At 41.7% G+C, this 14,028-nt stretch overlaps 1 protein-coding gene across 8 annotated transcripts in view; it reads left to right on the forward strand.

Moving 5' to 3' along the window:
- The first annotated feature begins 11,022 nt into the window (after window positions 1–11,022).
- DNM1L (dynamin 1 like) overlaps window positions 11,023–14,028 on the forward strand; it is a 62,970-nt gene continuing 59,964 nt past the window's right edge. For 7 of the 8 annotated variants that reach the window (XM_082665609.1, XM_082665604.1, XM_082665606.1 and 4 more), the window contains exon 1: window positions 11,039–11,208. In XM_082665609.1, coding sequence (XP_082521735.1) covers window positions 11,107–11,208 — 102 coding nt within the window. In that variant the 5' untranslated portion in view covers window positions 11,039–11,106. Of the gene's footprint in view, window positions 11,209–14,028 lie in introns of all 8 variants that reach the window. The other variant, XM_082665603.1, reaches the window with a different exon arrangement.

Here is a 14,028-nt window from a genome sequence, read left to right on the forward strand (position 1 = left end):
CAGGGACATTTGGCAAAGTCTGGAGACATTTTGTCACAACTGGGATAGAGATAGTGTTACTGGCATCAAGATTTTTTGGATAGATTTTTAATCAAACACATAAAGAACAGGAAATTTCCGTGTTTTTTTTTAACATCTTTATTGGAGTATAACTGCTTTACAATGGTATGTTAGTTTTTGCTTTATAACAAAGTGAATCAGCTATACGTAAACATATATCCCCATATCTCCTCCCTCTTGCGTCTCCTTCCCACCCTCCCTATCCCACCCCTCTAGGTGGAAACAAAGCACCGAGCTGATCTCCCTGTGCTATGTGGCTGCTTCCCAATAGCTATCTATTTTACATTTGGTAGTGTATATATGTCAATGCCATTCTCTCACTTCGTCCCAGCTTACCCTTCCCCATCCCCGTGTCCTCAAGTCCATTCTCTACATCTGCATCCTGCCCCTAGGTTCTTCAGAACCTTTTTATTTTATTTTTTTAGATTCCATATATATGTGTTAGCATATGGTATTTGTTTTTCTCTTTCTGACTCACTTCACTCTGTATGACAGTCTCTAGGTCCATCCACCTCACTACAAATAACTCAATTTCGTTTCTTTTTATGGCTGAGTAATATTCCATTGTATATATGTGCTACATCTTCTTTGGTTGTTTGGTTTTTTGATATTGAGCTGCATGAGCTGCCTGTATATTTTGGAGATTAATCCTTTTTAACCTGATTAAATTAGCAAAAGTAAAATTATTGATACTACCCAAGGGTGGGTATGAGGAAATGGGTACTCCTACATACTTAAACTAGCACACAATATCTATTTAGATTTTAAAGATGCACAGCCTTTGACTTAGCAATTTCATTTCTAGGAGTCTACTTTGCAGAAATATTAACATAATTATGAATACACAAATGTATAGGGATATTTTCTGCAACATTGTCCATAATAAAAAATTCTAAGTGATCTATCATCTACCAAGAGAAAAACTGTTAAATAAATTATAATATTCCTTATAAGAGACTACTATGCAGCCATTGGGAAGAATATTTTGATATTTTTATGCACTGGTATGGAAAACATCTGTAATACAGTAATAAGTGAAGAAAAACTATAATAAAAGGAACTTTTTCACTCTAAGTGAAAAAATAGAACTGTATGTATAGTATGATCTAATTTATATTATATGTTTGCATCTGGACAGTGAAAAGTATGAACAGAAAGACGCTATTAACTGTGGTACTCATCTGGAGAGTACGTTCTGCAGTGAGCTTTTTTATATTTTATATCATTCATTTAATGACATTGTTATGGGCTGAACTGTGCCTCCTCTAAATTCATATATTGAAACCCTAACCCCCAGTGTGACTGTAATTGGAGATAGGGCCTATAAAGAGTTGATTAAAGTTAAATGGTCATACTTGTGGGGCCCTTATCCGATAGGACTGGTATCCTTATAAGAAGAGGAAGGGACACCAGAGAGCTCTCTCTTTCCACATGTGTACAGAGGAAAGGCTACGTGAGAACACACTGAGAAAACAGCTATTGTGCTCACTTTGGCAGTACATATACTAAAATTGGAATGACACAGAGAAGATTAGCCTGGCCTCTGCACAAGGATAACACACAAATTTGTGAAACGTTGCATATTTTTTAAAACAAGATCAACACTTAAACACACACACAAAAAGACGACGAAGAAGACAGCTATCTGCAAGGTAGAAAGAGGGGTCTTACCAGAAACCAGCTCAAGCTGCTATAACAAGATACCACAGACTGGTTGGCTTGAGCAACAGACATTTATTTTCTCACAGTTCTGGAGGCAAGAATTCCATGTTCAGGGTACCAGCTCAGAAGAAATACACAACACCTCTGCTCATAGTTATTGCAGAACTAGTCACGTGACCCCAACCAAGTTGCAAAGGAAGCTGGGAACTATGAGAACTACATGAACATTTAAAGAAGAATACCAAATATTTCGGTCATACTCCTTGTTATGGATTGAACGATATTCCACCAGTACCTCAGAAAATAATTTTATTTGGAAATTGAATGTTTACAGAGGTAGTTAAGTTAAAAATGCCTTCAAGTTAAAATCCTTCTTCTGTCTCCTCTTAAAATGAGGGCATTAGAGCGAGCCCTAATTCAATAAGACTGGTACTTTTTCTTTTTAAAAAATAAATTTATTTATTTATTTTTGGCTGCGTTGGGTCTTTGTTGCTACGCGTGGGCTTTCTCTAGTTGCAGTGAGTGGGGGCTACTCTTCCTTGTGGTGCACGGGCTTTTCATTGCAGTGGCTTCTCTTGTTGCGGAGCACGGGCTCTAGGTGTGCAGGATTCAGTAGTTGTGGCATGTGGGCTCAGTAGCTGTGGCTCACAGGCTCTAAAGCACAGGCTCAGTAGTTGTGGCGCACAGGCTTAGTTGCTCCACGGCATGTGGGATCTTCCTGGACTAGGGCTTGAACCCGTGTCCCCTGCATTGGCAGGCAGATTCTTAACCACTGTGCAACCAGAGAAGCCCAAGGCTGGTGCTTTTATAAAAGGAGGACATTTGGACACAGAGACAGACATGCACAGAAGGGAGATGATGAGAACACATGCAGGGAGCAGATTGCCATGTGAAGATGGAGGCAGAGATTGGAGTTATGCTGCCACAAAACAAGAAATGCTTCGGGTCGCTAAAAGCTAGTGGAGAGGCATGGAACAGATTCTCCCTCACAACCCTTACAAGAGACCAATCCTGCTGACATCTTGATTTTGGACTCTAGCTTCCAGAACTGTGAGACAATAAATTTCTGTTGTCATAAAGCAACCAGTTTGTGGTACTTTGCCACAACAGCCCTAGGGAATGAATACACTTATCTATCAAATTGATGCAGAAAGAGACTTAATACATGGAATTAGACGCTTAAGAATCTGTTAGAATGACTGGAAAAACAGGCTCTAGTCTAGACATCCAGGAATTACTCCCAGAACAATTGGGACACCTAGGGTTACTGATATATGTACCACAATCAGGAGCTGGCTCTCAGGATCTCTTCACTTCAGCCAGTATCTGAGAATCAGGAAAGCATTATCAGAACCATCAGCTCCAGAGCCACGTCATGCTTCCCAGGATCTGCACAAGCAAAATGGATGCCTTGTGTAACTCCATCCTCTCACAATTTAGTTCAGAATTTAAGCCGTGAGTGAATACATCTGTTTTATGGAACTAAAATTAATCTGGAGCACTTTGTTGCAAATATATTGGGAAATGTAGCCTTTAGTTTTTAGCTTCTGAAGCAAAAGAAAAAAATTAAAGAAAAAGCCCACGAGAAAGAGGTTGAAATACATTTTGAACAAGCTATTCTCTTTTACTTTTCCTTTTATCTTTTTGGTCACTATTTTATGATTTATTTCTTTAACATCCTTCTTCTGTCTCCTCTTAAATAATACTATTGCCCATTCTGCCCTTGGTAGTTTTTCTTCTTCTTTATGTTCTCCGGACAAGTGCATCTATTCTACATTTGTTCAGGTGTCTCCATCTCCGTCATTACCACCCTAGGATATATTACGATCATCTCTGACTTGAATTACTGCAGTACTCCCTATGTGGTTTCCTGTTCTCCCTTACTTCATCCCAACTCACTGGGATGGGGGTGATCTTTGTAAAATTCATAAGATTATGTCTCTCTTTGGTCACTCTTCTGATTTTCTTCATTACCTTCAGGATACATCTCTAGCTCCTCACTCTTAAGAGTTCACCTCGGTCTGACCGGCTATTAGCCTTGTCACTCACCATTTCCTCACAGACCTCATGCCCTATACTTAGACACACGAAACTGTTTAAAGCATCCAGAATGTCTCATGTCCTTTCCTTTCTCTTCACTTTTGCACAGGCTGCTCCCTCTGTCTGGTCTGGAAGTTCTTTCCCTTCTTTTTGACGGGTCAACTCCTACTCATCGTTTAATCTAGGAAGCCCAGGCTAGGTTCATCTCCTATGTGCTGACTTCCATATTAATTCTGGTTACTTGATGATTTTCTTCTTGAGAGGAAAGAATGAGAAGGGAATAGATTTGAGGAGTTTTGAGGAATGCCAATGAATGTGTTTTGATCACCTTTCTATCTTTAGTATTTAATATAGTAATTAATTCTTTTGTTTTCATTTTTGTTCTGTTTGCTTTTGTTTTTGCCAGTGGTGTGAACAGAGGCACACATTTAAGACTGCTGTAGGGATTTGGATGTATATAATTTTCTACCTTTGCATTAGTTTACTAGTACTGCTAATGCTGCTTAAAAACTTACTTTTGTTTTGGTAGTAGGTCACATCCTTAGTAGTTATGTTACTATTCCTATTTCATAGATTGAAGTTGGGAGTAAGGTCACAGCTTCTTAAAGAGGATAATTAATTCAGAACTTCTTCCCTCATGTTATACTAAGTCTAAAACAACACTTCGTAGTTCCTGACTAGCCCAGATGAAGTATATTTAATATGCAAAACATTTATTCATTCATTCATTCATACATACATTTATCCATTTAGTCAAACATTCAGTAACTGAAGAGGAATGAGAATAAATAAAAGCCATCAGAAAGAAACAAAAAGTCAACTGTTGGATAAACCTTTATACATATTATATATAATATACTTAGTACTTTATGATATGCTGCCTTATTCACTAATTTTGCTGTGTCATTGATGTGTAAGTCTTATCATCCATCACAACTGTATAGCATTTCTAGAAAACTGGTTCTTTTTTGTTGTTGTTGTTGTTTTTTGCGGTACGCGGGCCTCTCACTGTTGTGGCCTCTCCCGTTGCGGAGCACAGGCTCCAGACGCGCAGGCTCAGCGGTCACGGCTCACGGGCCTAGCCACTCCGCGGCATGTGGGATCTTCCCAGACCAGGGCACGAACCCATGTCCCCTGCATCAGCAGGCGGACTGTCAACAACTGCGCCACCAGGAAAGCCCCAAAACTGGTTCTTAAAACTCAAAATGACTCATGCTGCCCACTACTGGTTAGATGGACTGGTTGGGAATTAGAAAGGAGAGATGTTCAAAGTCTCTCCTAGGCCTGGCTGCTGAAGGAAGAAATCCTGAATAGGTGTCCCTTCTGTTTATACCACAGTGTACCAGTGAGCCTTTGGATATGCAAAGGCAGCTAACCAAGGGCTGAAAAGCTATATTTCTCTTCGTCATAAAGTGTGGGCTCTGAGCTGGTATAGGGGAGATGAAAAGGAATCCTGAAAAACAGAGGAGAAAGGAGGTTTGAAGAGTTTCTAAGAATGCCAAACAACATTTTGGGAACCTGAAGTGCACATGTAAAAGAGGCTAATGAGAAATTCCCAGAGACAGGGTAGGTGAAGTATTTAAGAACAGGGCTGCCTAACATGTACTATTTTGTTGTTGGCATTATTGTGATGTAAAATCACTCTATTATCTCAAACAGTTAGTAAAATATGCCACATGTTTTGGGGGTGGGAGGATTAAAGGAAGGGCTAAGTTCCACTGGTGTGTGGGTGTGGAGTAAAGGGAAGAAAACAGTATAGGAAGAAGAAACAAGACTTTACTATTAATTGTGTTGTCACACTGCCCTCTAACGGGCTGTCAGTATCTTGCCAGATTCAACTGCTGGCTTCTGAACCACCTGACTCCGCCATCTGCCGACAGTTTCCCCGCACTTGTTGACAAAGTTTGTCTTAAGCTTGAGGCCTGGGGAATAGCGCAAATTGATTAAAGCTGCTTACCTTATTGTCTTTGCAAAATATGGACAGTTTCCAAAATATGACAAAGAGGCTTCCCCATCAGAGTTGTGTATTTTATATTAACATTAGATCTGCACATTCCACTATGATTTGAAGGCACTAATGATGGCAGCTTTGCTACGATTGATGATCAAAATGTTGGCATAAAATGATATTGGATGCTTATGCTATTAAAAATAGTTTGGGGGTTCCCTGGTGGCGCAGTGGTTGAGAGTCCGCCTGCCGATGCAGGGGATGCGGGTTCTTGCCCCGGTCCGGGAGGATCCCACATGCCGCGGAGCGGCTGGGCCCGTGAGCCATGGTCACTGAGCCTGCGCGTCCGGAGCCTGTGCTCCGCGACGGGAGAGGCCACAGCAGTGAGAGGCCCGCGTACCGCAAAAAAAAAAAAAAAAAAAAAAAAATAGTTTGAATGATATTTTGCAAGAACTATTAAAATAATTTCCAGTTATTAATTTAATTCAAAATAAACTCTCTCATTAGGGATTTTATAAGTTAGAGCAAAGCCAGCCTGCTCCCTAGCAAAGTAACTTGGCAGCTATCATGATGAGGAGTCCTATGCCAGGCCAGCTTCATTATGTTTTTGTTGGGTTTGACTGCAAATCCTAATTGCAATTGTACCTATTCAGAGCTGGTTAAATCCTTGCTATTCCAGCTTTTCCAAGTGAAAGAAAAGGAAACTCCAAGTCCACTAGAGTGGTACTATGTAACAAGCATCAGACTAGGTTGTAGAGATAACTAGCTACATAAGACACCACTACTACCTTCAGTGAGCTCAGTGTTGGCTAAGGGGGAAAGGCATGTTACTGTCATGTCCACAGTACCCCCTCCCTTTAGCAAATAGAGTGTCTGGCTAAGATCCATAGGCCTAATGGTACTTGATGAATATGTGTTGAATAAATGAGGGAATGAATGAACAAACGTATGTGTATAGGTTAAGAGTTTGTCAAATAGCCTGTTTTGATCCCAGCTCTGCCACATACTAGCTATGTAAACGTACTACTTTACTTAAACCCCTTGAGCCTTAGTTTCTACATCATAAAATGCTTAGCACAGTGCCTCACATACAGCAAGTACTCAATAAATAATAGTTTAATAATATCGTGTGAAAAGGGCAACAAGGAAAAGAGGGAGTGATTAACTATGGAGATTAGAATCTAAGATTATGTACTATAGATGTACATTTAGAAGTACGGAACAATTGTTGGATTTGGGGAATTTTTTTATGCTGAATGAGGATTCTACTTTATTCTCTAAAACCAAGTGGTAGGAAAAATGATCTCTGGAGTCAGTGACTCACATACTTACAGTTCCATAACCAGAGAGAGAGAAAATTACCTGGCTAACTCAAGTTAAAAAATTCTCAGAGAAGGCCCTCTTTGGGTCAGGTCAAAGGCCCTATTTGGGTCAGGTCCATCCCTAGACCAATCATCTTAACGTGGTGTGGCAGGCAGAATAATGGCCCCTCAGACATGTCCATGCCCTAATCTCTGGAACCTGTGAATTTTACATGGCAAAAGATAGGATTTGTAGATAGGACTAAAGGTACAGACCTTGCTATGGGGAGATTGTCCTGGGTTATCCAGGTGGGACAATCTAATCATGAGTCCTTAAAAAGCAGAGAACCTATCTTTGCTGTGGTTAGAGAGACATTTGATGACCAGAAGAAGGGTCAGGGTCAAAGAGATGTGACATTGTTAGCTTTGAAGATGTCGGTAGGGGGTCAAGAGCTAGGAATGTGAGAGGTCTGAAATCTGGAAAGGGCAAGGGTATTGACTCTTCCATAGAGGCTCCAGAGAGGAATGCAACCCTGATGATACTATGATTTTAGCCCAGTGAGATCCATGTTGGACTTCTGACCTACAGAGATGTAAGATAATACATTTTTGTTGTTTTAAGCCACGAAGTTTGTGGTAATTTGTTAAAACAACAATAGGAAACTCCTATGCCAGGGAAATAGGGTGGAAACTTAGTGTCAGTTCCTCCCCAGATTCCCTCAACCTCATCTGCCCTGAGGAAGCTTGCTCAGTGAGATCTCCCAACAGCCTCACCCACTGCCCACCCTCCTCATTCACAAGAATACAGGGGTTTGAGATAATGAGGTAGATGATGCAGAGAGAAGCAGAGATAAAAGGTAGAGAGTTCTGATGCTAACTGAGCCCCTAGTTCCAGTTATTTTTTGAGGCCAAGGCCACGTCAGCACTATGGTTATACAAGTTAGTTAATTCCTCTTTTTGAGTTAAATTAGTTAGTTTGAGTTAAATTTCTGTGACTTGAAACTAAACTGTCTTTCCTAAATCATAAACCTAAAGTGAGGGAGGGATGGCTGAAGGAGAAGAAGTTTTTAAAAAGCCTTTGGAGGGATTTCTCTGGTGGCACAGTGGATAAGACTCTGTGCTCCCAATGCAGGGGACTCAGGTTCAATCCCTGGTCACAAAACTAGACCCCACATGCATGCCGCAACTAAGAGTTCACATACCACAACTAAGGAGCCCGCGTGCCACAACTAAGACCCAGTGCAACCAAACAAATAAAAGACTTTGGAGACAGAATCTGATAACAGCTTAACGTGATTTCATAGCAACCCACTCAAAAACACATTATTCTACTTTAGATGAGGAAAGACCTACTAATTGGCTAAGTGGCTTTCCCACAAGCAAGAGTGTTCTGAAATTAAAATGTGAAAATCCAAATAGGTTTGCTTTGTTTGCTTCCAATGAAACACATTGCACTTAGTGTGTCCTGCCTTATGTTAAAAAAAGTTATCAAATTAGAGACACTCTTCTTCAAGGCCTCGCCGCTTCCTGTTTCTGCAGCCTCAAACACTTTTCTTTACTCTGTGAGTGATGAACTCAATGCTCTAGAGTCTAGACAAGTACTGGACAATCCTGCTTTAACCTAAGTGATGGTGGGGGTGACAGGAGGACTTTTGAGCACTGGCCATTTGATCATTCTTCCTTCTCCTAAAAAAAGAGAATTAAAAAGCAGTCCCTATTGTTCCTAAGGCATGTTAATACAAGGCTTTTTATGTTCCATCCCAACAGATATTTTATAATTTAAATGGAAATATATAATGCCATCCAAAAATTCATGACATTTCGCTTTTTGAAATATATGTATGCTTGCTCTTTAAACGTTGCCATTAGCAAATTAAAAAAAGACTATGTCCTTTGGTGCCACAAATAAAGGAAAAGCAGTTGCATCGTTGTTGCCCCAGGGCACCTTGCCCCTATGAAGCAGTTACTGGTTATGCCCATGGAGCTTCACTGTGAACCCACCCTCTCCTTTTGTCTGCCTTTTCTTCTTGGAAGGAATATAGACTGCTCAGAGAAAAGGAAGAGAACAAAAGTTCCAGCAATGGAGGGCTGAGAAACAAAGTGGGTAACATCTGACTGTTATATAATATTATCTTTGGTAGAAAATAAAAGGACTTGGAATAAATCTCTTTGGTCTGCTTTCTGTTTTTGGAGTTCTGAAGTTCTTGTCTCATTTTTGTCTCTGAAATTAAAACAAACAAACAAAAGAATTAGAGAGAATGAAATGTTCATAAAACTTGATGCCAAAACACCACTAGTGGACCTTCAGGTCTTAGCTTAGATGACATTTAATTCATTTGTTCAAAAGTATTTATTGAGGGACTCCCCTGGTGGCTCAGTGGTTAGGAATCCACCTGCCAATGCAGGGGACACAGGTTCAATCCCTGGTCCGGGAAGATCTCACATGCCACAGAGAAGCTAAGCCCGTGTGCCACAACTACTGAGCCCACGTGCCACAACTACTGAAGCCCGCACACCTAGAACCCATGCTCCGCAACAAGAGAAGCCACCGCAATGAGAAGCCCGCACACTGCAACGAAGAGTAGCCCCCGCTCACCACAACTAGAGAAAGCCCGTGCACAGCAACAAAGACCCAACACAGTCAAAAATAAATATATAAAATAAATAAATTTTAAAAAAAGTATTTATTGAGTGTCTATCATGTGTTCTGTTGAACAAATCAAGCATATTCCCCAGGGCCACTGTGTATGGCTGTGCAGGTTAATGGTACCCAGTGAAGTTGTGCAGGGCACAACTTCCACTACTGGAGGTAGTCCTCACTCTCAAGATTATATCTAGTGACTTCTAGGAAGTCTTGCTTGAACTTTCACTCCCCTCTCAGACTAGAAAAAGCACTCCATAATAAACCCAGTCATAGCACTTTATCCATTTGTCTATAATGGTGTCATCCTCTGTTAGATTGTAAGCTCAGAGGGTACTGAGTTTGGGACTATCTTGTTTGTCCCTTTCCAGGGGCTAGGGATGCATCAGTGAATTAAACAATCAAAAAATCCCTGGCATCTAGGAGCTGATAATCTAGAAGAGAGAGAGAGTAAACAAGTTCAGTATATAGCATGTTAGATGGAGATACACACTATGGAAAAAAATCAAGTAGGGAAGGGGTCTTTCTCCTCTCTTACTTTGGATCTTTGCTCAGATGTCACCTTTTTTTATTTTGAGAGAGGAAACCTTTGGAGGTTCACAGTAGAGGAGAGATACTATCTGTCTAAAAAGAAAAACATTTAGGAATAGAACAGTAAGCACACTTAGCAAACAACTAGTAAGGCAGTTATCAGCTCTCCACTTTGCCAGGAATCAGGTCACAGTGAATAAAGACTTATATAGAATATAGAGAATGAGGGCCCAGCCTTTCCCCTCTAAAACTGACACTTTCAGATTCTTTCTAAACACATTTTTAACAAATATCCTGGAGAACCCTCGTGTTCTAACCTGAGCTGGTTTTGCATTGTTGCAAAACAGCACCTCACATCTTTTAGTATCAGCCTACAGACCTTTCGTACGTGGCTAGGGTGTCTGAGGCTATGGAGCTCTTCTTTAAGCCTTTCTAACCCACCCTACTTGAAAAAGTGTCCTTATCAGGAAATGACGTCCTGGATACCAAGAGACTCCGTTATACTTAACACATATCCGGAATTTTCACACTGGTTTTGCCTCGAGGATAGGCATAAATGTACCTCTTCCTTCCGACTCTCTGGGCTTCGCTCCCTAATCTTTAAACAGGAGCCAAGGAAGCATCCTCGCCCCAAGAACCCCTCTCTCCTCATAGGCCACTCGCCCGCGCCGCGCAGCCTTCTGGAAGCTGTAGGTCCCAGAGGTCCTCCGCGTCAGAACTACAACTCCCGGCAGCTTTTGTTTCCCCACACCTCCCTCTTGGCGCATGGCCTGTCGGGAGGGGGCAGGTAGTGGGGGGGCGGAGTCCAATGGGTGCTGGCTCCCGAGGAGAGGGCGGAGGAGAGGAGGAAGGAGGCGGGCTCTGGGCCGCGGCCCCATTCATTGCCGCGGCCGGCCGGGCGGGGGTTCGGTATTTTCCGAGTTATGGAGGCGCTAATTCCTGTAATCAACAAGCTCCAGGACGTATTCAACACGGTGGGCGCCGACATCATCCAGTTGCCTCAGATCGTGGTGGTGGGAACGCAGGTGAGAGACGAGAGTGGCTTCCGCCCAGGCCAGAGCCCGGGGCGCGGGCCTGGACGGGACTGCGGCAGCGCTTGCTCCCGGACTGGCCGTCGCGGCCTGTGGAAGGAGGGCGCTGTTGCGCCTGGGCGCCCGCGGCTGCGTTCTACTGGGGCTTGGAGTCCAGGGCCCGGCCCGGAGGCGAGGGGCGGAGCCGGCGCGGCGGTCCGGCGGGTCCCGGGGGCGGGACGGACGGGCGGGCGGGCCTAACTGGAGTCCGTCGGGACCGGGCGCGGCTTCGGTCGCGGGCCGCTGCTTCCAAGGGCGCCTGGGGGACGCGCGGGGCACTTGGGGCCGCACTGCGGGGCGGGTAGCCCCTTCTTGATTGGTTTCAGGGCAGCGGGGTGTTTTGTTTCCCTCGTTGCCTTGCTCAGGGGCTGCGGAGTCAGTTTTGGAACTGCGGAGTCGGGGCCGAGAAGGCCGCTACTGTGTGCACCTGAGTGTTTTCCTGCAGTGTAATCCAGGTTTCGAGAACGCCGAAGCAGTTAAAAACAAAAAAAAACCAAACCAACTTGTACTTGGAGTTTGTGAGTGTTAGGAGGGGTATCCAATTTTTCTGCGTAGGCTGTGGTTTTTGTCGTCCATCTAAATTGGGCATCAAGGGTCTCTGATCCTTTCATGTTGGCATTTCTTATATATAACACATTTTTATATGCGGAAATATTGAAGAAATAAATGTTATTTCTAGAAGTGACAGAAGTATAAGTTTCATTTTTTCTGCCTGCTGCTTTTCCTGGTTGAAGAGTAATCAACCATAGGCCTTTTTTTTTATTAGAGTTCAGAGAAACGCATTTTAGAGATTACTTAGTATATTGATTTTAGGTGCTTTCCTTTTTTAATGATGTTTTTTGTTGGAAAGGGGACGGTTTCCTCACTTTCCACGAGGTTCATCGCTACATCTTGCTACAAAATTGATGTGTAGGGTGTAACTATTTTGAGAGGGAACTTAATGTTAAAAGTATAATAGAGTATGTCCAGACACTGGAAACCTTGGAAACCATAGATATCCTAAGGTGGGCGGGAGGGACTTTTCAATAGTTAAAGCAATAGAAATTATTTCAGAAACACATTTCCTTTGTTGGCCATGGGATTGGTATAGATTCTGCCCAATCCTCCCTTAATATTTGTAATGACTAGAGACTCTGGATCATCAACATAATAAATTATGAGAAATATACTTTTTTGGTATATTTTGTTTACTGTTGTGTTCCTATTCCTAGCTCTTGGAACAGTCTGGGGTATGTAGGAGATGCTCCATAAATACTTTGAATGAGTTACTAGATAGTATTTTTAAAACACTGGGGCTTTTATCAAAACCGATCTGTTTTTGTAAATAAAATTAGAGATGATACAAATTAAATCTTCTTGGGTAGTAATTTGGAAGTGTTTCCTAGCTGTAGACCAGAAACTTTCCATATACTTTTAAGAGAGTCTCAATGCTTTTTAAGCATGAAGCAGTAAAAGAATCAGAGCTATAGTGTGTCAGTATAAATAGTTTAAAATCAAGAAGGTTTTTTCTTACATGAAATAGAATTTATTTCAGTGAGTACACCTGTTCGCAAAATTGGGGAGGGGACAGGGTAGAAAAGTAAAGATTTCACCATTGTGAAAACCATTAACATATGCCAGCAAAAACCATCCTAGTAGTGATAATTATATGCCACTTTTGCATGTTGATGTTTGGAATTACTCTGAAGGGAAATATTCAGTTTTTAGACTTGATTTAATGAGGGTTATCTCCATTCGTGTCCTTATTAGCTGAAATTCAGTCCTTTATTATTCAGGTACAGAAGAAATAAGAATAGAAGCAATGTCTTTTCTCCCATAGTTTCCTCAATATGTTGGAAGAAAACCTCTTCTTGATTTGAATACAAGTACACCACTACTTTGTCATCTAGGCTAGTTAATGTTGTGTAACATGTATATATACAGCACCTCACATTCATATTTAATGGAGTAGTGTACAGTGAGTGAGTTCCAGATGTAGTAAATGTTCTGTACGTAGTTCAACTGGTAAATTTCTCAGTGGCAGTGATCATGTCTCTGTCTTATGCTTTACCTGTACTTTAAATGGCTACAGGTCGCATTTTTGGGAACTTTTTATAACAGTGATTCTCAAACTTGGGTGTATATAAGAATGACTTTGAAAATAAGTTTCCTGGACCCCATCCACAAAGATTTTGATTTTATAAGTCTGGGGTGCTCCAGGCACCATAGCCAATTCTGATGCAGATGGTTCATAGATGTATATAGTATATTAGTGAGTCTTTGATTTTATAGCGCATGAAACTGGAAAAAGCAGGGAAGCCTAGTCTAAGGGCATACTGCTGTTAAGTAGTAGGTTGGTTTTGGTGGCATTCTTGCTCCAAAGTATCAACTTCCAGGCAACCTTTGCTGACCCCTAAATATTTTAAACTTTGATTTCTTAAATTGTCCAAGTAATACTGTTTTGGGGCCCAGAGAGTTGGAGTAGTTGAGGAGAGAGATGTTTACAGCTGTCGATCATTCACAGTTTTTATGATTTAGCTGAATAAATTGCTTTCCTTTTTCTCTAGCCAAGATCCTCTGTGTGGAAAGAACAGAAAATGGGGAGAGAGAAGGTTGATACTTTTAGACCTTGGTGTACTTTGCAGGTGGAGAAGGAGATAAGATTTCAATGACATTTGTGACTCAACTTGGGAAATTTAATCACTGTTTCTTAAGTTGAGAATTGGAAGGGGGAGCCCTCCAGGTATGTAATCCAAACCACAACCTAATATAGGAATCTCAATACAGATGACATTA

This window comes from Grampus griseus (assembly GCF_964374135.1).
Source record: "Grampus griseus genome assembly, chromosome: 11".
NCBI lineage: Eukaryota > Metazoa > Chordata > Mammalia > Artiodactyla > Delphinidae > Grampus > Grampus griseus.